Source organism: Cinclus cinclus, chromosome 1, assembly GCF_963662255.1.
Source record: "Cinclus cinclus chromosome 1, bCinCin1.1, whole genome shotgun sequence".
NCBI classification, from domain to species: domain Eukaryota; kingdom Metazoa; phylum Chordata; class Aves; order Passeriformes; family Cinclidae; genus Cinclus; species Cinclus cinclus.
In genome coordinates, this window is record NC_085046.1 from 88,189,862 (window position 1) to 88,216,193 (window position 26,332).

Sequence of the window (26,332 nt, forward strand, 5' to 3'; positions counted from 1 at the left end):
AAGGAGCCTTTTCAGTACTAAACTGTAGTCCAGAAAATCAAAGGAAGGAATGTTAATTGGTTTGTACATGATATTCTCAGTTCAGAGTAGCTTCAGCCACTCAATGGTACTTTTTCTTTTTTTTTCTTTTTCTGTAGGTTGATTAAGTGAATAGGAGAAAAAAAAGAAAAGAAAAACGAAGTTACTTTCAAGTATTGAAGATACAAGGCCAGGATGAACACGAAGGACGGAAAAGTGTCTGAAGGAGGTCTCAATGTCACTCTTACCATTCGCCTTCTCATGCATGGCAAGGTGAAGCATTTCCTGTTGCCTGTGTGTTGAGTGTGTGTGCAGTTACCAGCAGAGCCTGGCAGTAACATTGACAGAGGGTCTGCTCCTCCTCCACCTTGAGTCAAAAGCACCATTGCCACGGCCAGAAAATCACCCCCTGCCTTTCAGGGAATCCTGCTGGAGTTCACAATGCAGCCCAAGCTCATTGTAACAAGCCCTGCCTGTAACGAACTTGTTTTGAGTGGATCCGGCGCCAAAAAAAAAAGTTCTTCCATTGATAGTAAGCCAAATTGGGCAGACCCTTGCAGGAGGCTGACCTGCATACAGCTCGCCTTTCTCAGCATTTGCTGGGTTTTGCAGGGCTTTTTTAGGATACCAGAACATTGACCCATGTGAAATAATTGCCACAGAGTTACTGTCTATTTCTTTTGAATGCAAATGGGGTGGAGTTCTTCATTATTCTGCTATGGCATCTAACATCTCATCAGCGTGAGCCCCTGATATTCCAGGGATTTGTCCACATCCCTGCAAGTTTGGGTTGCAAGGTTGACTCTCATTTCCTTTCTGTCCAGTGCAACATTTAAAGCATGCAGATAAGTGGGAAATCTGTGCCGTAGACAAAGTGCCAATTCAGCATTGTCAGACTTAAGTCTGGTCACTGCTTATTTCACACTGACAGATTATAAAGTGGGCTTTTAATTAAGAAAAACCACATTTCATAGGTTTGTTTGTATTAGTTACATCAGGCAACTCCAGGTATTTTTAGGCTTAATGAATGAATGTTATAGAAAGGAGGTGGTTTAGTCTCTTCCTTAACAGGGAGCAGTGAATATATAATGCATATTATTCTGGAGATTGAATTTGTATATATAAATCTAAAAATTATTTTTACTCCTAGAGTTTTAATTTTATAACTAAAATACTTTTAAATTTTAAAATAGTGGATTTTTTCAACCTGTGGCATGAAAACACATATGACATACCCATAGCACAAACAGGACACTAATCTATCTGCCATTCTATTTTACTTATGGAGAAGTGTGAGGGGGTACAGCTTAAGTTTGCAAATTAAAAACCTCAGAAATTAGGTTATGTCAGATCAAATTATGTTTTTTCTCAGAAATGATCTAACCATTTTGTTTGATTTTTCCCCCTGAAATATTCAGCTTCAGGCAGGCATCTGGTGTGTAAATCTGCATCTTAAATAGGGATCTGTCAAACAAATTTAATAACACTCTCTCCTACAAAACCCATCTAAAATCTGTATGCATGTCTGTGCTCAAAATTAGGTTTTCAGGGTTGATTCTACTGGGTTCTTTTCCCAATCCATGAAAGCATTTGAACACATACTTATCCCAGTGGCTATAAACTGCCCTACTGGTTGCAGTCAAATTCCCATGTGCTTAGGTGATGGTGTTTTGGGCTTTTTTAATCATTGTCAGACATTGTCTGCTTGTTTCAGAATCATGCCTTTAAAGCAAAAAAACTAGTATCTGTCATTTTCAGGACATTTTATTTAAACTGTGGGCTAGGATTATTGGGATTTTTTAAAATCAGAAATGAAACAAGTTCATTTTCTCTGTTAAAACATCATTGATTGTGTGTGCAACCACTTTTAACAATAATGGATGTTATGTGTCCAACCTTCAATGTATATGTAGTCCCAAGGGTCTAAATTAAACCCACAAAAGCTGCAAAGTTCAAAATTTGCCTGGATCTTACCATGCGTCCTCAGTTAACAAGGTACGATGGGTATTCTGTTAGCTCCACTATGCTCTAATCATGTATCCTATTGTGCTTAAGTATTGGAAAGCACACATTAAATCTGAATTTATTTTGGTGATAAAAGTCAGATGCTTTCCGTTTCTTTGATATCATTTGTGCGATTTAGAAATAATACAGAGGAATGAATGATGTCTGAATCAATATGAACTCAGTGTGAGAAGGCATTCTGTAAGCTGTACGTGCCTCTGGAAAAGAAGAAACACATTTCTAGAATCTTCCCTGATAGTTGTTGTGGTAATGACATCAGTGGAAATTGCTGATCTCTAATGAATATTTCTAGACAAAAAAGTTTGTCTAGAAGCAGAAGATGGTCTGTAAATAACTGGTGGGAGCAAAGGGAAAATAAAAAGGTTTTTAAAATAGCAGAAGCAAACTAGATTCAGCTGTTTTTAAACTGAGATAATTTTAATATTACTTATTAATGCATTGCATGGAAAAAAGAGGACCTCTTCCCACTAACCTTAACCCTCTTTGTCTAAACCATTATTGCCAGTGTACCTTTGCATAGGGAAGGCCTATGTGCTTTGTGTTGTTTGCATGCATTTTGATTGGAAATCCATAACTTGTGCTACTGCATTTGCTTATCTTAACTCTAAGTCCTGCAGACTTAGGAAATTTTCAGCATGTACTTTTCATGTGATTTGTATAGAGGCTTTAAGTCAAGAATGGACCTCTTAATGAGGTAATTAAGGTAAATTCTATACCTGCAGAAAAATTACGATTTGTATGAGTGGACAGATCGCTGCAAGATGGTAATGAGCAAAAAAACCACCACAACAAACAAATTATGTGGCAAAACCAATAGACATTATAATGCAGTGAAAGGAAAAGAAATTGGAAAAGTCCTGAGTTCTGAGAGAACCAGGGCCAGTGTCCTTCCAGTGCAGGTAGGACACCACTGATCAGCACCTTTGCTTTATCTTGCTTTGGGGAAAGGAGTGTCTGCAGGTCCAGCTGAGTTCCTGCAGGGCTTTGTCCAGCCTCTGGCTGAAGAGGCTGGGATAGCCCCTGGGAGCACAGCCACTCAGCCACAGCATAGCAAGGTTTGGGAGCAGCCAGCTGGAAGCAAGGCAAGGCGCAGCCTTGATATTCTTATGGCAGAAAACGTGGTGTTAAGGGAGCAATTTTTTTATCAGTGGAAGTGGAAAAAGAATTTGTGCAGGCTCTGCAAAAAGTCAACCACTGCGATGTATAAAACGTTAACCTCAGGGTTACCTCAGTGTTTCTATGGCCTGGTATGAAAGGTGTCCTCCTGAGCTGGGGCTTCAGAGATTTTGTGATGATGTAAAATGAAAGGCTTATTTTTCATCTTGTGCCATGTTACATCAGTGAAAAAGTTATGATGGTGTTACAGCCCTAAAGAGAAATCATGAGCAGCGCAAAACATTTGTCACATTTTCTTGTGATGAGTTAGAGGGCAGGTATTGGTGAGGATGCTACAAGGACAGTGCTTAGGCATTCCTTGCATCCACAGAGAAGCAACTGTCAGTGTTTGTAGGAAATCTCAAAAGCAAGATTAGGAAAAACTTGTTACAAGGATGTGTGAGGAGGAACGGAGGCTGCCTGGGCATGCTGCACCATCCATCACTGAAAGTTTCTAAGGACAAGTCAGACAAAACTGAATTCATCCTGTAAAACTGCACTTCACAGGCGCTGCAGCCTCTGCTGCTCAGGACCTTTCTGGCCGAGTTACCTGAATGCTGCTCCAGAGAGGTCAGAAACAGAAGAGCCTTTTGAAGGACATGCCGTTGGATACATAGAATATGTTAAATAATGCAGATATGCATTTTCATCCTTTATTAATGAGGAAGATGCACCGCATTAAGAAATAAAGCTGTGTCATACATTTCAGTGGAGAAAACCAGAGAATGAGGCTGTTTTCAGTGCCCTACTTCTGTATTTTTCATCTGGCTCTTGCTGCTTCTTGAAGTAAAATAAGTGAAATCACTGTGTAGGAAAGAGACGTGAATGAATATGGGTATTTTATCATCTTTGTCTACTTCAAAAGTATAATTTCTGGGCAAGATTGGAGTATTGCAGGGATTGCAAGATTTCTGCTTCCAGCAAGGGCAAGAATAGCAATATTTGCCCAGATCAGATCACTGTTTATGAAGAGCATAAGGAAGACAAATGGAGTGTACATGCAGGCATGGGCAAACAGCCCCCAGCCCTCAGAGCCCTCTGTATGGAGAGGCAGAGCTCAGGCCCCAAAAGAACTGTCTTTTACTTTTTCTTCCCTTTTAAATTTTTGTCAAGATAAAAACTATTTTGGCTCTTTGCATGTCGTGGTGTGTAGAGCTCCGTGTTTCTTACATTCTTTCCTCACCTTTTGCTTAATTTTCTATTCCCGTGACTTGTGGCTGATGTGTTTTCCTTGCTTACTGCCACAGGTAATGAGGTTGAAAGACTGGAAAATTGTAGCCTTGCCCACAGGTATCTGCCAAAATACCTTAGCACTTGACATCTGCAGTGGTCTTTAACTAGGTTTGGTCAGTTCATGCCCAGAAAGAAATAACTGTTGAAAAAGCACCTATTTTGACTATATTAGATTATGATTACATGGTTTTGGACTAGTTTGGTTTTGTACATAGCCAGTGTTAACAGGCTGGTTAAGACTCTGGAGACTCATCATTAAAGTTTAATTTTAGATGTGGATAGTAAAGAGACTGTGCCAGTAGAAAGGTCATAAATCTCAGGAAAGCAGCTTAATGGAGATTTAAAAGCCAAGTCCATGAGGTGGAACAGGAGAAAATGTTCAAACGGGCCAGCACAGAAAGGGCAGCAGGTCACAAATCCGCTGTGAGATCCACCTCCATCTCACAGTGGTGCTGCAAGAATCTTTGCTTCCTCCCTCCAGTACAAACCTGCAGGAGAAATAATGCATTGTTTCCAAAGGCGCTGTGTGAATGTGTGCATTGGTGAAGTCATATTGGGTGCAGTGAAGTCTGCAAGAAACCAAAGTAGAATGCAGTAATATATTGAGTCTGAAGAATCTTTTAGAGAGAGAGAATGGAGTTCAGCAATGAGAACCAAAATGGATTAATGAAGTTGCATGGTTAGGAAGAACAAGGAAATAATTTACTGGTAGGATGAAGGAGTGAAGGGAAAACTGGCAGGGAAGTAGGACTCTTGCCAAATACTGAGAGGTGTAAATTGGAGAGTTGAGGCAATTAACTGGAGATGGTAATTTAGAAGATACATGTTCAGTGACAGAGGGAAAACTGGAAAGCATGAAAGGCTAAAAAGCATCAGATGTGGCAGTGTCTAGAGAGTGGCACATTTGGGATATGCTATGTTGGAGAGGAAATCTATTTCAGCAAAAGTGTGTGCAATTTTGGATGTATGGCATTGGTGCATCATGAGGCAAAGAAAAGGTAATTACCTTACTGTTCTACTGGCAGAATTACACCTGCAGTTCTGTGCTCAGCAGCAGGTGCCACATGTGTGAGTGATGGTGAAGACTGACAGTGGGGGAATTCACAGAAAAATAACTAAAGTTTTAGGAAACTGAGGAGATTGGGCCTAGCTTTCTTCAAACATTCTCATAAATACATGGAGAGAATAAATACAAATGTTAACAGTGTAGTTATTTTGAATGCTGCAATTGCTTGTGGCTGGAAATAATGGTATAAAATACTATTTTGAAAATAAATCTAATAAGGGAATCCCAAGAAAAAAAATCTGATACTGAGATTCTTATGTTCTCTAAGTCTCCTATGCAAATTTTAAAAATGTCCAGTAGAGAGTAGCACATGTACTATTAGATTGTATAATCTGCATTGATGGCAGAAGGATCTGATGACCAAGTGGAGCTTTTCTTTCCCTGATACCATTTGTTCAATTATACATTTCTCATTCAGCAGCAGTTAGAAAGATGTACCTGCCGTCAAATGTTTGGGTTTGGACAAAACCCTATGAGTGCCTTAATTTTTGGGTGCTAAACTTCCAGTACTTACAGCTTACTTTTACATTCCCTAAGGAATTCAGGGTATCTGAGTTTGAAATTATTTCAGCAAGACCAGAGAGTGACTTGTGACACTGGAAGTACTGGTTATAGTGACTTACATCCAGTTTCAGTGGTGACTTTCAGACATGTTGGTGATTACTTTGTGGTGCTACATACAGAATTTTTACAAGAAAAAAAAAAAGAAAATTTAGACTCATAAAGTGATGGCTTACACTGAACAGCTCAAATATGGAATAAAACCATTAAGAAAAATTGCCTTTTTCATTAGTACAGATAATACCATTTTAGCATCAGGGATTTCTTTTAGTGGCTGCTTTTTTGGTGCATGTTTAATAGCCTCCCTGAAAAACCATAAAGCAAGTACAGAAATTAATTTTCCCCACCTTAAAGGTAATGATCTTCTTCTTTTCCATTTTTTATTTCTTACTTTTTGAAATACACAATGCAACAAAGTAACTTTAAGAATCACCTTGTCAGTAGTACAATCCAAGCCATAAAATGCCAATCAAGCCAATGTTTGTTCTATTCTTTCCAGTTTCCACAAACACTGGCAGGGTATTATGAGGATTGACTGTCCTGGCTATTGCTATTATAGTTCCTGTTTTGTTTGCTTGCATTACTGTGATACCTGAGAGCCCTGGTCATGGAACAAAACTCTGCATGCAGATGCACAGCACAAGATGGATCTCTTCTCAGTGTTTTTGTAGGAGCAGCCAAGTTACTCTCACTAGCCTCAAAAATCAGCAGAAAGGAAGAGAGAGTTCCCCCAGCCCCTGGGCACTCTCTGCTCCTGAAAACAATTTCCATAACTGAGTGTCCCCCCTTTTACCAAAGAAAATCTCTTCATCGGTCCATGACTGTAATGAACTGAGATTGCAGAAGGCACATGCCCTACTCAGTGCTGCTCCTTCAACATCACAGGTGCAGGGACAGGCACAGGGACAGAACTGGTTTTTGGGTTGGTTTTGGTAGGGAAGGCTGGGAGCTTAGGTGTGAAATTGAATGTAAGCTGGCTACCCATCTGTTATCAAAAAGCAAGGGATAAATGCCCATTGGCACAAAAAAAAATGTTAGATGTACTTGCAGAAGATGGATAATACTGGAATCTCCATCAGAAAAACAATGATTTGTAGATTTCCTTATACACTGCCATATTTGTTAGCATAAGATCTGCCTCAGTATGGAAGGCCTTGGACCACAATGCCTTTCTAAATTAGGGCTGTGGGTATCAGACAGTGACTACTGAAGCATCACCTTGGAACATGAGATCTCCCGTATCAGTGAGGCCAATCCCACATAATCCCAGAACACTAATCAGATGCTCAGTTTATCCAAGGTAGCCATTCTTTCTCTGAGGCTAACACATTATGTCATGTTTCCAAAAACTGACTTCTCTTCCAGTCTTTGAAAAATGTTGATGCCCCACATGTTCCATGCAAATGCATTGTTCAGAACATCTTTGTGGCACATATTCTTGGGATCTTCCACACAAGCATATTCATGAGTTTAGTTGACTGTTGGCAACTCTGTCCTCAGGTGAAGGTGGAGAGAGAGAGAGAGTTCAGTTATGCTATGCCTCCTTATGGATGGGAGAAAGACAGCTGGCCTGGGTCTAGAAAACTTTGTCAGCGCAGCTGTCACGTGCTCTTGCCAGGACCCCTCCTTGTCCCATGACAGGTGTGTTTCCCCACCATGGAAGGATGTATTTCTTTTCTTTCAAAGCTGTTTTGTTTGTAGACTATGGCCCTACTGGTTCTACCTTGCCCTTGCTTTAGAGAAAGCAAGTTAGCATGTGCAATCAGAACATTGCCTGAAGGAATTTCAGGCTTTAGGATGGAGCCTGTGCTTTATCGGATGTTTTGAGGTGAAAGCATATATTCCTATATTATTTCTTAAATGTGTTTTCCCTTTAGATGTGGCTTTATCTCAGGGATCCTATGAAGTTTTTGTTCCATTTGCCCCATAGCACTGATAATAAAAGCTAATGATAATAGAGCAAGCCCTGTGCATTTCTATGGTCCCACAATAGCTACCTGTTTTTGTTTTGATTTTCCAGGACTCAGTAATTATTAAACCAACCTCACACATAGAAAAAGTCATGGAATTTCACACTTTATGTTTACAGATCAAAGGTTAATCTTTAAACCAAGGTTTGTCATCATTTGTTAAGCTTCTTGTTTTCTTAAAATGACTGATTTCTTTCTCTTATTATTCAAAGGACACGCCAGATAATTGACTAGGAAATAGGTTTCTTCTACAGCCAGTTTTATATCTTTGTTCAGTCATTCTTACCATCAAGAGCCCTGCAAAAGCCTTGACTCACATGCATTTTTGCTGCCACCTTTTGTTCTGCTAGTGCTGCCTCATCTTCATCACAGATGATGCAAAATCTGCAGAAATAGCTTTCTGCTCTTTGATGGGTCCACTACTTCCCAAGTGTTCATTAAGAATAAAATTCATGACATTCTTGTGAATAAGGTGTGCAAATAATATTATATGCTACATTTCAGCATGAAAGAAACCCTGATTTTACCATTGCTTTTCCTCAAATTTTCTGCAATGAATTGGCTGGTTGGTTAGCAATATATTTTAGTGTTGGTGGGCAGTCTCCCAGGGTTTGTTGTTAAGGTTCCACTCTTGTTTTATCTACTTGATTAAAAATTTCCTACTGAAGAAAGTCAGAATGACAACTCACTGCTTCAGGCTTGAGAATTATCTTCAGGCTATCTTGAAATCATCATGTAGATTTCAGATTTTCCTGGGATTTTCCAAAACGACTCTTTGAGCACAAGTGTGAGACTCTCCTGCTTGAGATGCAGTCACCAGGTAGTAATACCCTTTGGAAGGCATTACCTGGGCTGGGTAAGCAGCACCATCTGAAACTCAGGCCCCTTTGATGAATCTGAGGACAGGCACGCCAAATTGCTGTCATTTCTTGTAGAAAAGTTGATACCCATTTGTTTAGTGCCTGCATGTGTATATTGACTTTAAATACAAATAAACAAATATACCTCTATATGTGTATGAGTATGGATCAGTGGGTGTAGGCAGACAGAGCAGTGTTTTGGAGTCATCCAGCATGGGTGCTGTGGCACAGCTGCTTCTGGAGGGTGGGTTTACATGTTGAGGCCAAGGAGCCTCGGTGGTACTTTTAGCTCTGGTATCAGTCTGCCAGATGGGTTGGCTTGGACCCACCTTTTTCCCACTGAATTGTAGTTCCCCCCTTTATAATTTCTTTTTGTGCACTTCTTCTTGGTCTGCTGTTGAAATGTGATCATATGAAACTCAGTAATTGTCATCATGTAACTTTTTCCACTATATTTCTGTGTGGATGGTTAGTCAATAAATCAGTCTGATGAAATTGATGATAAATAGTTACTGCTAGCTTATATTCCTTAGCACTGGAAAATAGCAAATAGTTCAGTTGTTAGTATATTGTAACAGGCAATTATTTGCTAATGCAGCTAAATCAAACACTTGTCTGACCTGCACTGAGGCTGAACTTGACATCAGCTGTAGGGCTCCTCTCACCAAACTTCCCATATGTAGTGTCAGTTTAAGCTGTTTCAACTGCAGATGAGAAAAGCCAAAAACCTTTGGGAGTACACTTCTTCCCTTCCTTTTTAGGAACAAAATGTCCTTCATTATCTCTCCCTGGACTGCAGTGAGGGTTGGTTGCCTGACTTACACTGAACTCCTAACTTGTAAAGAATCAATGTAGGTGACAGGCATTTTATGCACTTAACTACAGCATATTTGGTGTCTGGCAGATACAGAAACATTTTCTGAAGAAAATAAAGCCATTAAAGTAATCTTGGTTAGAAATAATGCTAAAACTTGAGTTTCATGAAAATGGTGTTAGGTATCTCATTTGGCATTAAACTTAATTCATGTTGATGTAAGAAACTGTATGAAACAAATATTGGACTGTATAAAGAAACATTAAAGGTTTGGTGAAGTAGCTTCGGTAGTTTGAAGAATGAGGTAAAAAGAATATTTTGATTTAATCTGCTGCTAAATGAAGTTTCTCATCATAATTAAAGACATGATCTGTTGTCACCAGTACTTTCTAGGAGCTTTCCTAGACAAAGTGTCAGAAAAGTCTGAAGTGATCAGTTTAAAACCATTCTGTATTTTTATTTTTTTCCAGTTATTTGTATAAAACAAAATTCTGAAAAAAATCTGAAATGTCCATGTAAAGTTAGTGCTTCTCTCTGCCCCTTTGACCTTACCTCACATTGCCAAGCAGAATCTGATCTCCCGGGGTACTGGAAGAGGTGGCATTGGCTTGGATGTTTTGAAACTGACTTATAGAATAAGCTCTAAAGTAGACCTTTGATGAGGGGGAGATTTGAAATACTCCATATGATTACAGTGACATCTGCTATCATGTTCCAAGAGCCTGGTCACCAGTCTTACTGAAATATTATTTTCTCAGTGCTATTCACAAATGAGTTCTTTCACTCATTTCTTTGATAGCTTATACTCTTTGTTAATAAATAACAATGTGATGATCGCTCATGTAGAATTCCTGTCCCCCCTGAAATCCAAAGCAAAACTCCCAGAGAATTCAGTGAAACAAGCAGCTTGAGAATCTTTTCCTTTTATGCTCTCCTTTGCTTGTTTAAATTCTCCTGATTTCCTTTTTGGAAATGGACCATCTTTTTTTACCAGTGTTACAAACAGTGCACTGCTTTTCTGTTCCTAAAGCAGAGTATGTTCTTCTATTTCCAAGGAAGATATTTTTTCATTTATTACCCGTGACCTACTATTCATTTCTGAAAGAATGGTGTATCTCATTAAGACCCAAGATGATCAAATGGATTGGGGGACAGATTTCATATTAAGTTTATATTGACAGAGTCTTGGAGGTTCAAGACCAGGCCTACATATTCTATTGAAACTTCAGGTATACAAAACCTGAAATTATACCACGGACTGAAATATAGTTTCTTGTCTATAGCAACTGAAACAGAATGCTCTCACACCTAGCAAAAGGTCCTTCTACCTCCTAAGAATTTGTTTTAGAAAAGTAATTATTTCTGAAAGCTGGAACTGAGAAGAATGGAAGAAGTTTTTAAGATAAAACTGGCGGATGTGCTAAGTGGTCAGATAGGAATTACTGGACATGGGGGATTCCCAAGGCTTGTCATCACTGAGGGCCTTGCTCCCTGTATTGCCCATTCAGCAATTACTGGCAGATTGGCAGAGTTATGATGATAATATAAAAAATAGTAAGATCATAAAAATCTGGGGGAATGGGTGTCCCAGATTTGTGTCACTGCTAGCAAAAAAAAGCTGCATCTCATTTGAGAACCTGCACAGCGTGCTGGTATGGCTGTCTCAGCCACAGGAAAAGGTGTGACCTAAACCCTCATATTAAGAGAATATTACAATAATTTAGTTACAGGACAGAAAACTGCAGTGAGCCCTTTCATTGCCATTCTCACAGAGCTGTTTCTCTGCATTGTATGTACAGAGGTGCAGACACAAAAAACACTCACACAGCCAAAAACACACAGCTGTGTGAAGTATCAAGGTCTACTCTACATCATCCAGCAGAACTGTAGGTTTGTAAAGCGGATACCACTGGAAGATTTTCAGCTCCTGTCTCCACAGTATCTGTTCTCAATTCAGTGTGTAAAAGAGTGCAGAATGCCATCTTGAAAGATGGAAGTTGGAAGAGAAATCAAAAAGGGAAATGGGAAACAGGAGCTTGAAATTAAACCTGACCCTCACAGGACTGAGGAACTTTGTGGCTAATAAAGCAAGGATTTCAGTGGATATAAGGCTATGACTGAAGAATCACAGACTGAGGGTTGGAAGGGACCCCCAAAGGTGTCCAGTCTGACCTCCTGAATCAAGCAGATTGCATTGGAGCAGGTTACCCAGGGCCTTGCTCAGGCTGGGTTTGGACACCTTTTAGGATGATGATTCTCTGGGTGCCTCTTTCAATGTCCAGTCATCCGAATTATAAATTTTTTCCCTCACACTGAGTAGGAGTTTGATATTGTAGCTTGCTTTCCTTATTATACACTGCAATAAGACTCCCCTGTCAAGGCTTTTCTTCTAAAGAACAAATGTAGTTCTCTCAGCCTATCCTCATGTCCTCAGGTCCTATGCTCTGGTCCCCTGATGGCTTGGTGGCCCTTCATTGAATTCATCTCAGTGTGTCCTTGTCTGTCTTGTACTAGGAGCCCAAAACAAGCCACAGTCCTCCAGGCATGGTCTCACAAACAGAAGAAGACAAGAGCCATTGAGAGAAGAAGACAAGAGCCTGGTGGCTACACTCCTGCTAATACAGTCCAACTTTCACTGATCAAGGGTGCACTGCTGATGTACTCATTTATTTATGTTGAAGTTCTGAGTTAGGACCCTTGGGACTTTTTCTGCAAAGTCAGTTTTAAGGTAGCAGGTTTTTGTCCAGCTTGTCCTGCTGCATGGGCTTTTTCCCTTGCAGACATGGGGCTGTTCATCTGACTTCATTCCACTCCCTGAGGTTTCTCTCAGCCCAGTTTTCCAGCCTGTCCAGCAGTGTAGTTACTGTTTCCCTCAGTCGAATGTTGTGCGCAGACTTGCAGAGAGCATAAAGGAACGTATGCCAGAGTTCATTGAAATAGGTAACTTCTCACTGGAAAGTCTTCATGTCTTGTGAGCAGGATGAGGAGTTTCAAGAACAGCTTCGTGTTATGAGCTTATAAAAAAATGGCAAAAATAACTCAAGGTCACTGCAGGTAGTTCTTTCCTGCAGAATTAAGTCAGTACCACTTCATCATGAGTCCATCACTGGACAGAGCATTGGAGGACAAAAAAAATCTAAAAATTCTGCACTTTGAACTGTGTTCCAGGATGGATCACACTGAAGTGTATGGACCGGGTGGGGGAAATGGTATATCATACATCTCATGGACAGCTCAACCATCTGAGGCAGTCCTTAACTGTAGAAGTAGATTTCACAATTATAGTATAGGAGAAGAGTTTATTTTCCTTTAGATGGTCTCTCTATCACATGATTTCCAGTCTGATGTCACAGCTGCATGACTTGTGTAACATGTCCAGACTATTCATTTTAGTGTTAATAGTTTCATTTTTGCTACTTTGTTGGTTTTATTCACCAAGCTTTTAACCCTTGGGATGTTGCCAGAACTGCCACATTGTTCCCATACTGTATGTTCACAGTCATGCTTCTCAGTATTTTCTTTCCTTTGGTGGAAGATTGTGGGAGCCCAGTAGCAATTCCCAAATCCCTAAAAGGTGATTAGCAGTTATTGTTCTCTAAGTGCTTAATAGGAAGCTTAAGACAGGCCACCAGGTGTTTGCACAATAACACTCAGTAGCGTGGAAATTCAGCTCTCACTATTACAAGGCATAAGGAGGGTAAATGCCTGCCCTTGGAGAAACCAGCAATTATTTTGATGCTTGTATTACACCTCATTTTCTTGAGTAGATTGTGCAGTTCTGTTATTTCTTAACTTTTCATTCCCTGATAGGGATTTGTCTGTGTTTATAGTAGCAGGATTGATCTGTAGCAACGAGATCAGTTTCTGTTGAAGGTGTTTTTCTTGCACGATCAGTTGGCTGCAAAGCTGCATTTTTTAGTCCATTCCTTTGTAGCTAACATGGCATATCTGTATACAGCAACAATGGAAGGGAGCTATGCTTCACACTGAAGCTTTGAAATAAATGATAGTGAAATAGCTTAGGAACAGCACAAATGCTTTTCTGTAACAAATTGTATCATTCACGGTGTCTCTTTCTTTTCTGTTTCAGGAGGTTGGAAGCATTATTGGAAAGGTCAGAAAATAACTTTATTTATATTCATGTCAAACTATTTTATATCATTTCTCCTTTTTTAGCCCAGGCTAACGGTTTTTTATGTTTCTTTAACAGAAAGGTGAGACAGTGAAGAAGATGAGGGAGGAGGTAAGACAAGCTTTGATGTCTTCACTTGCCTTCCTTTCCAGCTCAGAGAACAGTGAGTTCAGCATGTGCAGACTGATGCTGCCATCAAGCGGGCAGATCGTTTAACATCCCCGTTCTTTGCAAGTGGTGGGGTATAAATATGCTGGCCTAAATTAAACGTTGTTGTTAATGTAACCTCCTTATCGCTGCAGCGGTCTGGAGTCTTTCATTCCCATAGCAATGTGCCTGCTGCTGCCTTATCTCAGGAACAGCTCACAGTGTGGTTCTGTGCATCAGACCTGCTGTATCTTTCATTTACATACCAGCATCAGTCCTGTGCGTGGCTTGGCCTCCTGGTAGAGTTTCCAGAAATCTGACACCAAGCGTTAGATTGATTCACGTCAAGTTTGAGGGAAGACACAAGCTTCAGAGCACCTCTCTGCCATGGGTTGGCAAAGCCTTGGCTTTTCCTCATTTTGCAGCTGTGAGTAGGATGTGGGCAGGGTAGACACGCACACCTGCCATTCGCATCCTTTGAAAGGGCTGAAGACACAAAAAGATTAAAATAGGGCACTGCATAAACCTCAGCCTCCCCAGTGTCTGCAGGCTTCTTTCCCTGCCACAGAGCAAGCTTTGCTATCTTCAGAGGAGTGTGCTCAGGTGGAGGCTGCAGACCCACACCAGTCCTGTAAGGCAGCACATCCTGCCTGGAGACCCATGTAATTTTTCTGCTTTGAAGCAACTGCTTAAAGTGTCAGTCAAAAGACAAGTCCTACTGTTTAAAACTTTAGGAGTGCAGTGTATAGAGGATGCCTCAAGAAAAGTCAATTTGGATCTAGTAAAGCTGCAGTACATTACTGTGTCAGCTGCTTTGTTGTTTTCTACTCTGACAGAAGGTCTGTGTCAGGAAATGTCAAAGTATTTTAGTAAAGAAAATTGCAGACATCCATCTCTAAATATACACAATAGGGATTTCATTGTTTGACTGAGTTCTGAGCTCCTTTTTTGATGACGTTTTCACCCATGTTATCACGTGTTTGCTAAGATTGAAAGGAAAAAAAAAGGTAAGAAAATATGTTTCCAGTAAACTTAACAGTTGATTAAACACATTTTAGTTTAATTATTAGTTATGATCACGAGCAGATACCTTTGTATATAAATTGTATGCACAGAAGGGAAGCCATCATTGGAGAGTGCTCTTGACTTCCGAGTAAAACATCTTAGAGATTACTTATGATCCTTGGTCTGTCTTTTAGGATAAATATCAAATGTTCTTCTTCCAATCCTGGACCCCTGCTGTCATGTATATGTGGTCAGAAGACACTGTTTTTTTCCCTTTTTTTTTTTCTTAAGTAATGGAATTTTATGCGTCTTTATATCAGCATAGGACTAAGAGTCTGTATCTCCACATGATAATCACTTGGTCCCTCTTTAAATGACTGCCTTCTTCAGTACTTCTTTAAAAGCAAAATATAACTTTTATTTTGACTTCCCTGGCAGATGTGGCAGGGTGCATGCTGTCTTTATGGTGTGAAATGTAGCTCTGTCTTTGGGAAAATGTCAGAGACAATTCTGTCATTGAGGAAATGTCAGAGACAATTTCAGACCTAAAGAAAAGTACAGTTCTGTGTCCAGGTTTGTGACAGGAAAATTTTTCTGTCAGTGGTGTTGAGCCTTGGTCTTTTTCATGTTGTGTGGTGGTCCTGTCATATGGGGAAACAGTCTCTCGCAGTAGAGCAGCAGCATGGTGTGGATAAAGGCTGGGACACAGCACATGAGCACCTGTGTCGTGACCCTACAGGCAAAGGGCCAAACTTACCCAGCTTGTCTCACATTTGCTTCAGGCCCTAAGCCCCAAGAAGGTCAGTGCCTGTGGGTGAGTTGAGGCTCCAGAGACTTCTTAGGCTGCATTAACGCATTTCCAACACTGAAACCTCAGAGAACACATAGGGTGGCTCTTACCTGAACTGGATTTGATCATTACCTACACTAAAGATCCTCTAAATATATATTTAAAAATGTATAAATTTCTAAATGTATAAAACTCCCTGGTTGAGATTTTTTTCTCTGCACTGCCACAGTAGCATAAAGAGGACTGAGTATACTTGAGAGCCAGCCTGGCTTCTCTATGAGACTTCCAGTTTTCTTACTCATTCCAATAGTCTCCTTGCCCTGTGGACACAGTACTGTTGGTGTTTCCTGTCCTACCAGGGCTCCTTTAAAGAGATGCTCTGTGCATATTGGCTGCCTTCACATGAGGCACATCTACAAGGAGCCTTCTCCACAGTGCAAAGCAAGGCCCCAGAAGAGAGGCAGAGAGGCCAAGCCCCACCTTTAGGTCTCCAAACCAGAGAGGTGCATCATTCCTGGGAAATGCTGGTGCTCCCTGGAGACAACCACCCTTTAAATTCTGCAGTTCCACTCCTACTGAAGGTTAATCCTACAAGAAGGAAGGGAAAAGACTTGATTATGCAATTACTTGCAACTTTGAGTTACAGAGGTGCTATTTGCATACTTCAAAGAAGGCTGCATAAGTACCCAGACAGAATCCGGCTTCCCGCAGTTACATGAATTTTTGGAATGTGATCAGTTTATGCTGAAATTATATGTTGTTGGGGCTGCAGTTGTAAGGGAAGGAATTAGATGCCTCAAGGTATTCCTTCCCAAACTGTATCCCTAATCCTACTTAGTTGGCTCCCTGGGAAGTATAACTTTGTAAAATATTTGTTCCTTTTGACAGAGTGGTGCTCGAATCAATATTTCAGAAGGCACTTGTCCAGAGAGAATTGTGACAATAACAGGCCCAACAGATGCAATTTTTAAAGCTTTTTCTATGATTGCACTAAAATTTGAAGAGGTAAGCAAATAATTTTTTTTCTCTCTTCAAGTCGAAATATAAACACTGAATTTTCTCTTGCTTTAATGTTAAATAGGATTTGTTTAATGTTCTATTTAATAGCAATGAAAGTGATTATATTTTTATAAATGCTTTTGGCAGCAATGCTGAAGAAAAATAATGGGTCAATTTACAAGATGTTTGATCATTTCTTTTGCTTTTTGGAGGCTTCAGGGAAAAGCAATTGCTTCTAGTAATGTGTGCTAATGGTAAGAAAAATGTCTTGGAAAAATTCTATTCCCGTTGTGGGTTAGATTTGAAAAGAATAATTGCCTAACTTTTAACTCTGTTTTTGTATGAATCCAGTTGGTATTGATGTAAATTTTATATATGTCAAAATGAATATATAACTCATTTAACTAGATTTTTTTATTTTAAAAACAAACTATATCATTACCAATTACTGCATTTAAAGCTAGTGTTTTAAAACAAATTAAAGGCACTCTAAATAAGGCAGGAGCTCAGTTCACTGTAGACTAAGTGTTCTGTGCAGATATGTATCTAAAATGCTGAGATTTCCTTCAGTTTCATGGACAGCTACAATTAGATACGGTCACCATGTTAATGGAGAGCCTCACAGAAAAGGCAGCAGAGTACAGAACATGAACTCTGGTCACTCTGGAGAGGATTTAACTCCCTCTGCTTTTGAAAATCATATGTCTAGTCCAGGCAACTCTCCTGTCCTCTCTGGAGAGGCAGATGCCCCTGCAGGAAGCAGTTCACCTTCTCCAAATGGAGGAGCTTGCAGACAGGTAGACTGAGTCACCTGCAGCAGAAGCAAAGGGCAGGGTCTCTCCAGAATGAACTGAACTAGAGGGATGTTAATTCCTTTCTTAAGAGTTCTTATTTCTCCAAGTCAGCAAGGTTAGTCTCCACATCTGCCCATAGCACAGGGAGATAGTGGAATTGATGAGAATTGTCAACATGTGCCTTTATTTACACATGGCAATGTTTCAAGTTTAGAGCAACATGACTAGAAGAGAGTTCATAAGTCACCAGATGCACTTGTCTTCTGGCATCAACTGTATGTCTTGAATTTACGACTTCAAAGCATAATCTAAAAACCAGTTAGATTCTTTTTCAAATTCCTGATACTGGGTCCACAGCTTCAGGTCTCTTATAATTAGACGCCTTCTTTTTGCTGCTCACCTGAATTCGTTCATGAACAATTCATGCAGCTTTGTTTCTATGCCAGCACTGGCTGTTAGTTTAGATACTTCTAGCCTTTTCATCCCTGAGGATTCACTATCTAGATATATATTTAGTAACTGATTTTATCCCTGCACACCTTTGCTTTTGCCAGAGACAGTGATCCAAGCACAGTCTTTCAGAGGATGCATTCCCCACCCCTCTTGTGACTCTAGTAGTCCCTTTCCACCTTTTTCCAGTTACATTTTATGTAAAATGTCTGCGTTAATTGTGGACAGGTTGAAAATGAAGTTACACAAAGTCTTATTTAATGACATTTACAGTCCCCTGTCCTATTTATCACGCTGTCTTATCCCTGCCACTGCTAGAAATGCCTCACCTCCTACTAGTGTAATGCATTGCACACACCCGTGCTTTTCCTGGTGGGTGTCCCCAGCTCCTGCTCAGGTGTTTTTACCTCTTCAGTCTTGGCAGACATTCCTGTCAGGCTCCAGATAAATGGCCTTTTTGTTTTAATACTGCAAGTGTTAATCCCATTTATATTTCTTCAATCCTTCATGGGTTTTCAGGTATTCCTGTGTGATATTCCAAATTTTCAGTATGTTGATAAAATGTCTTAGTTTTCTGGCATGGCACATTTTATAAGAATGTTCAGAGGGTTTTTTGCAGTTAATTAATGAAATAATAATGATTTTGAGGTTTAAGCCTGCAGAGCCACACAAGTAATTCTGTCTAACCTAATTTCAAAACCTCCTATTGTCATCTCTTTCTCTTCTTCATCTCCTACCAATCATGGACCAATCCCTGTTTCTTCTAGTTTAAGAGGTATCTTGGCATACAGTGCCATACCCTACAGTCCAGAGAATCCTGGAGAGAGCAGCGTCTCTGCTTTCTACAGGAAAAACATGTTCCTCATCTTATAAAATGCTGAGAGAATCATTAGCACAGATAACCCCTGCCAGTCCCCACCAAAATGAGTACCCAGTGGAAATAATGCTGCATTTTTCATACAAACTTCCAACACTGCATGGCATCATCACCACCCAGTGTGACATAGTCTTTGAAAGTGCTCTAGGTAGCAATAGGCAAAGAAAGCTGAAAATCAGGCATATGGCTGGAGTCTGTGTTTATTTGCACTTGCAGGTTTTAGAGGGTAGGCTGGGCTCTTCATATGAGCATTAGCAAAGGAGTATTGGCACTCCCTGCAGATCAAGTACTGCTCTGAAATAACTGTATTTAGTTTTAACATAATTGTTTTGTACTATATTTAAAAGAACAGCAGTAAAGAAATATGAATATATAATACATTTTGTATATATATATATATACACACACAAAATCAGTTAGGTTTCCTGTAAATATTCCTGCCAATAAAATGAGGTAACTGTAACACTCTGGAGGCAAAAGTAAGTGCTGTCTCAAAACCTGCAAATTAGCTAACTACCAAGCGCTATTTTTCATGCATATCTTTTTGCTGGTGATTTCTTCAGCCATTTAAAAAATTCAGTACAGCTTTGGTTATTGTAGCTATGTTGAAACAGAAGAAAAAAGGATGCATGTGTGAGACTGCTGCTTTGAAGGATCTTTTTGGTATTTGTTATGCAGGCCCACATGAAGACCTTGGTCCCTTAATATCCACCCTACAGCTTCATACCTGGAGATAAGCAGGTCTAGGAAGTCCTAGAATGCCTTTCTAATGTTAGTAAAAATCTCAAAATGTGTTAGATAGAAAAATGAGAAAGGTTGTGTTTGTCTTGTGGTTGCTCTGTAGCCTTATGTAAGTCTGCTTTGACAATCTTCCCAATGGAAGATACTTTCTTAGCAGTCTTATGATGAATTTACAAGCTAAGTAGGTTTATTTATTTACATAAATACCAAAATATTCACTGCAGGGGAGAAAGAGAGTTGTTGGAAAATTACAATAACCCAGGCAGACCACTGAAATTGCAAGAGGGGACATTTGAGTGCAGTCATTTCTAGTCTGGAGGCTGAGACCCAAGAAATGCAGCTGTAACTTCACCTGGTGAGTGGGGCAGCTCTAGCTTTGCTTGTAAGTCTGCCTAATCCTCTGAAAGCATGTGGTACTTAAGCACTGGAATAACCAGCAGGCACAGCTCAGTAGTCAGACCTTCTCAGATAAATAAGTAAAGGGTTTCTGGAATCCTTATTCCTCTGTAAACATCTATGGAGAACTTGCTTAGCTCTAGGAAGAAGGAGAAGAGAAAAGGAAGGTCATAAAAGCAATCAGGGTGCTGCCTTTCTGGCAAATATTAATTCTTGCCAGTACAACTGTGGTCTGTCTTTTGGTGGTCGTTTCCAAGTGAGGAGCCACCTCACAGAATCCTCCTTACTGTGAAAATTGGACAGTTTATCATTTCCTTTGAAACCAGAAAAAGAATTTTGGTATGTTTTTTACTTGGAGGCTTGGTATATTTCTGAGCTGCCAGGTTAGCTTGTCTTGGGAAGCCTTGCGAGCTATGACCCTGGGATGCCAAGAGCTAGAGATGCTGCTGGCTCTTTAGCACTTCCAGGCTCCCAGTTAGCCTGTCTTGGCTGAGGGCCAAGCAGGGAGAAAGCCATGCATGGTCCAGCTGTGGTGTCTGCCAAAGCCCTGAAGAAATGGACTCAATGCCACAAAAAGTTAGAGGTTAAATAAATAGGAATCTCACAGTTTAAAAGATGACTGTTCTTTGGGAAATTCTCCAGCCATGCCTACTCAGAAACCTGTAGTTCTTAAGGGGATTTTTTTCATCTTATTTCTCCTTTGCCATGTTTTTAAGCTGGAATAATTCCTGTATGCACTCCATGCTGCTGAGCCCCCATGTTTAGATTTTGCTCTTCTTAAATGATGAGGACTAAATAAAGAGAACAGTGGCTTCCAGTTCCTGCAAAGTGCTTTTGAAGGCAGAAAGTTCAGTGAAGGCTTTGAGGCCAGGCTGTGTATGATATGGAAGTAGGAGACATTATTAAGTTTCTTGCTCTGTGGCTGAAGAGGATTATTCACCTGCACCTCCACCTGACACAAACATGATACAGTGAGATGTCATCTTCCAGCTGAAAAATCAGCGTAGCTTTATCTCAGATACATGGGTACTGCAAAATTCTGTTGTCCCTCTGGCTTTATTTTGGATTGCAATCTCTCACTGACACAGCCACTAAACAGAATGTGAGTTGCTACTGGCTGGCTAGAGGAATTATTTGGTAGATGTCTTGTCACATGCAGCAATGCCTTGTTCCATTCTAGATTTTATTTTCTTCTCTTTTAAGCTAATTAAGGTCATACCTTTCTTGGATGGAAGAATGCTGCCATCACAGTTGGGAAGGTACTGCAGGAATCAGTGCTGGTGTCACCGGGCCCCCACTCTGGTTCAGTGAGATGTGCAGAGTTCCTTGAAGTGCTGAGTCGTTTTGTTGTTGGTTGCTTTTTTTATAATGTGGGGTCCTGATTGCACAATATAGGCACTATTTTTTTTTAAGTGATAGTCTTTATAAGCATAGGAAATCACATCAGTTCTCTCTGCTCAATGCAACTTACGTTGCATCATAAGTTACTTAATATGAAATGCATGTTTTCTCATTCCTGTCCTAATCTTTTGGTAGCATTCCTGTGGAGAGTATAATAGCTGTGCCATGCCACCTAATGGTTGTGTCTTCTCAGCTCATAGCTAGTGTTACCAAAACACTCTGAGATTCTCATGAGTGTTGAGGAGCTGCAGTGCAGTTTGTGGCTTTTTTTTTCATCCTAAATTCTCTCAAAGCATCCCACTGATCAGTGGGAAGATAAGCTTTGTCTTTTCCTCTCTGATGAGGTCTTTAGAGGGATTGTTTTGTCTTGCCTACAAGATTTTGAACGAACAAAATATATTTAAAACAATTTAAACCTTGCAACAAGTACTGAAGTACTTGAAGTACTTGAAGTATTGAAGTACTTATGGGAGTGTGTAATGTAGTCTCATTAGCTAGTGGCATACATGGATGTGTGTATGTTACTTTACCTGGACACAGGCAATTACTGGTCTGCTGAGCTTTTTGTACTCTGGTTACATAACTACAATGGAAAAGATTTTAGAAATTTTGTAGTGGTACAAATATTTATGGACCTGCTACAAAAGAGAGAAATTAAATCTAGAGGGTGGCAGACTTACCAAAATTATCTGAGTTCCTCTGCTTCAGATTATTCATATATTCTTTGTCAATCCTTATTTAGCCATTTTTCTTTGAATCAAATCTGGGAAGAGACATGTGAGATGTAGAAACATATTACACAGTGTAAATTTTCTAACTGAGGTGGTGAAAAAGAGACCAGGTTTTGGAAGCCTGTGAATCCAAAAGCCTCTTTGCCTCTTCCACCTATTTTGTCTGGTCTAATGGGAGACACCACCTCCCCCTGCTCCTAGTCCTGCCCTCTTGTCCCACAGCATGGATCTTGCAATGCCAGATGTCCGAAGGTTTCCTCTGGCACAAGCTGCTTCCTGCTTACAGTGTATCACCAGCAGAGCTGTGGTGGGCTTTCCTTACCACAAAAACCAGCCACAGCTGGTAGCACTCTCCCCACGTCTCCACAGACAGCCTGGGCATTTTCTCTGAGCCCTGAAGTGCTCGCCAGGATTGGCAAATCCCCTGCTAATGCTCGCTGACACTGTGATTACAGGACATAAATGCTTCGATGACAAACAGCTCCGTGACAAGCAAACCGCCCGTAACACTGCGGCTCGTCGTCCCAGCAAGCCAGTGTGGATCCCTTATAGGAAAAGGAGGTTCCAAAATCAAAGAAATCAGGGAGGTAAGTCTTGGGATGTGTGCTGGGGGCACCGGCTAGCTCAGCATCCTACTGCAGTGTGCCCTGCCAGCATCACCCACTGCACTTTGCTGATCACACTAACATGAGCACATGTCGACTGAAAAACCTGGAAAAGCCTTGCTCTGGGAGTAGCAGCAGCTCCAGCACTGCTGGACTTGTACTTTCCTTGACACTAATGACCATGTGTGAAATAGAGAAACTGCTTTACAATGTATAAAGTCTTTCGTGCACAGTTAAGCAAAGCAACAGTGACAAATGGCTCTTCAAGTTTCTCTTCCAGCATAGATCCCTGCCCAGCAATACTCAGGGGACCCCAAGTCAAAGAGTTGCAGCCATTTCCAAATTAGTTACCACCCTTACAGTCAGACAAAAGCCCAAGCAGCACTGGGGACTCCAGGCTAGTAGATCTACTTTCTAGAAAAGTGCCCCTTCCCTGTTTCTCCTTAATGTCACTGGGCCACAGGTGACCTGATTTGATGCATTCCAAACACATGCAGAATTTAGTTTTACTCGAGACTTCAGCTAGAGGTATTCATTCAGTGTGGTAGGAGCCATTTCTTTGTCTAACCAAAAAATGCAAAAAGTATCATACAATGCCTGTTTTAACCCTTCCATGCACGACTGTAACAATATAGCACATGCCAAGCCAAGGATCTGGTGTTTTTAATCACTCATACAAGAAAACCAAGTACATGCTCAGTTATATAGAGAAAATCTGAATAAGACATTCCAGAAAAATGAATTGTTATTCTGGAGGAAGTGGCAATATTCCTTCCAAATTTGAATTCATTCCAGCGTGGGATGAAGTGTTGAATACTAAGATAACATGTTGATCCATTTCTTTAATTTACCTGTGTCAAAACAAAAGGGTTTTGACAGGCTCTGCGAAGTTGAAACTCCTTTTTTTTTTTGCTTAATTGCAAGTGTGGATTCAAGACAACAAGTTTTATGGAGCTTCTCAGTTAATTTCTTAGTTGTCTTAAAATAGGAGCAGGCATAGTTTGAACTGTGTGCTAGTGATTGCTTAGCTCTAGGTTTTACAGCTGTCCATACTTTGGATTTTATATTCAATATCAGTAACCTCACTCAGAGCACTGTGGGAATGTGCTCAGGACAGGTTTTTAAAGGTGAGATTGGTTGGCTAAATGAAGTGACTGATGTGATTATCCTCATGAGCATAGTTTCAGAAGCAATTGCCTATAGTCTGGTAAAAGGATAGTGTTTGGCCAAATAGGTGTTTTGATAAGGTTAATGTAGTGTGAAGTCCCACTGCACATCTTCCTAAGCAGAAGGGTAATGGACAAAATATTACTTGTTCCTTGCTACTGATATATGACCAGAGTTAGAGAATAGACAAGATTAGCACTGGGAGTAAATGTATAAATGACTCTGGTGTTTTACAGTCTTTTGTGCTGGATGTACAGATACCTGGGAATGTACATTAAAAAGCAAATACCAGGAAAGAGGGGGAAATCAAGGAGCATCCAGCCCAAGATGTGGTCTGATTTCATCATCACACAGTGAACTGAGCAGCTGCAAAAGGAGCAACTGCTCCTTGTTCAGTCATGCATCCAGGAACAAAATGTGGGGTTGCAGTACTATTTTTGAGATAAGATTATGAAGAAAAGAAGACAAAAGCATGAGGGATTGATCAAATTATGGTGAAATTTCAAAGCCTGTTATAGGGCCTGGAATTGATTCTTAGTGAACAGAAGATTAAATCAGTACATTAATCAGTCTTTGGAAAGAGCGCTAAGACATGTCTTGTGTATAACTAGCAGGAAAACAAATTAACTCCTTGCTGACTGATGCAAAGTCAATGGTTACTGAAAAAACTTGTATTTTAAAGCCCAAGTACTGCATTGCAATAACAGTCAGGAATAGATCTTCAGTGCAGTATGTTAAAGAGCTTAGTTAACATCAAATGCCTGGGTTTTTCTCTATTGACTGAAAAGGTCTTCTGTGTTTGTGTAATAATGTCAAGGGTTGTTTGGGCCTCCTGTATTTTCTTCTTCCTTTGCTTTGTTTTGTTTTGTTTAACTAAGACACACAAGATCAATTTTTTTTTAAAAAGAGCAAAAAACTTCCCCAAAAGTGGCTCATTACTTTCTCGCATTCATTAATGAGCTAAAAGTTGATGATATGCACATATTTAATCAACACTAATTATGATTTAGAAGTGCTTCTGTACCATATAGCATAAGGAAGTCGTGAATTTCAACAAGAGACACAAGTCAGCCATCAGCAGATTAAAGAGCCATTTATCAGTAGATTAAAGAGTGACTTGTTTGATTAGCTGAGCTTCTTCAATTATTGGGGTTCTTTCCTTTTTTTTTTTTTAATCATTGAAGAGTACTTCATTTCACCGTTTTCACTTTCTAGTCAGCATTGCAACTGTCTGTCTTTGAGAGGGTTAAAATGCTTCTCCTGAAGTTCAAGTCCCAGTTTGATTCACTAACAGCTACTGAGAACTAACCTCCCTAGGGTGGTAGTGTTAGCAAATTGGTTTGAACATCCAAATCCGTGTCTGGGGTAGGAGTTTCCTTACGTGCTCTACCACGTCCAGCAAATAAAAGACAAAAAGTTGAGGGGTGCACCCCCTCTGTTGTATCAGTGAATGACTGGAGAGGTGCCATTGCCTGCATGGCAGTGACAGTGTCTTCGCTCTGTCTGTGCTGAAGTCCACAGGAGCCCAGGTGCAGGTGGCAGGGGACATGCTGCCCAACTCGACGGAGCGCGCGGTGACCATATCCGGCACTCCCGACGCCATCATCCAGTGTGTGAAGCAGATCTGTGTGGTGATGCTGGAGGTAAGTGGGCGCCCAGCTTGTCCCTTCTCACTCAGGAGATGCTCAAACACATTATTTTTAATTGTCAGTTGCTGTGGGTTCCCCTGGGGCACTGTCTGCCCTTCCCATGCCAAGGATTTCCAGAGGCTCTGTTAAAATCTGCTTTTTCTGGTGTTTGAGAGCCTCTTGCAGCAAGGTTTAGCAGTCAAAGGCTGTCATGACATTGTTGAACAGCAACCAGGTCCAGCACAGAACTGCAGTCATTTTGAAAGAAACACATTTTTTTCTGATATAGAATAGAGCAGAAAGCATCCAGGTCTTGTTTAAAATAGAAATAATTTTGACCAGCCAGAATTTTTTGCTTCCTTAGGGTCAGGTCGTTGCATAAGACCAGTAAGTTTCATTTTGTTGGCAGTTTTTTAGCCCTTTGATTAAATGATGCATAAAATAAATTTACATAGAAGTCTGGGCATTTTAACCCATGCTGAAAATGCCCATAATTTCCAAACCATTGGCCATTTTCAAAATTGTGCCCGTTTCCTGTAATGCCTTAACATGCTTAATGAAGCTTCGTAACTTCATCTGACAGTGGCAGTAATGAAACCACAGGTGTCACTATTGCTTGTTTTGGCCATGCACTCAAGTCCTCAGCTCTTCCCTTGTAGCCCAGACAGGAGGCCTTTAGCGTGCTTTTGGTCTGATGGGGTGAAGGGCAGGGTGGGCTGGGCTGGGTTTTCTGCATGCCTTGTTGTCTGAGATGACCAGTATTTATA

The 26,332-nt window shown here is 40.4% G+C and overlaps 1 protein-coding gene across 1 annotated transcript in view; it reads left to right on the forward strand.

Annotated features, from left to right (window-relative positions):
- The first annotated feature begins 213 nt into the window (after window positions 1-213).
- The window catches only part of LOC134048402 (poly(rC)-binding protein 3-like), a 47,915-nt gene continuing 21,796 nt past the window's right edge, over window positions 214-26,332 (forward strand). Inside the window, exons 1-6 of the mRNA XM_062500145.1 lie at window positions 214-291; window positions 13,793-13,816; window positions 13,913-13,945; window positions 16,665-16,781; window positions 22,621-22,752; window positions 25,452-25,580. Of these exons, the coding sequence (XP_062356129.1) occupies window positions 214-291; window positions 13,793-13,816; window positions 13,913-13,945; window positions 16,665-16,781; window positions 22,621-22,752; window positions 25,452-25,580 (513 nt within the window). The remainder of the gene's footprint in view (window positions 292-13,792; window positions 13,817-13,912; window positions 13,946-16,664; window positions 16,782-22,620; window positions 22,753-25,451; window positions 25,581-26,332) is intronic.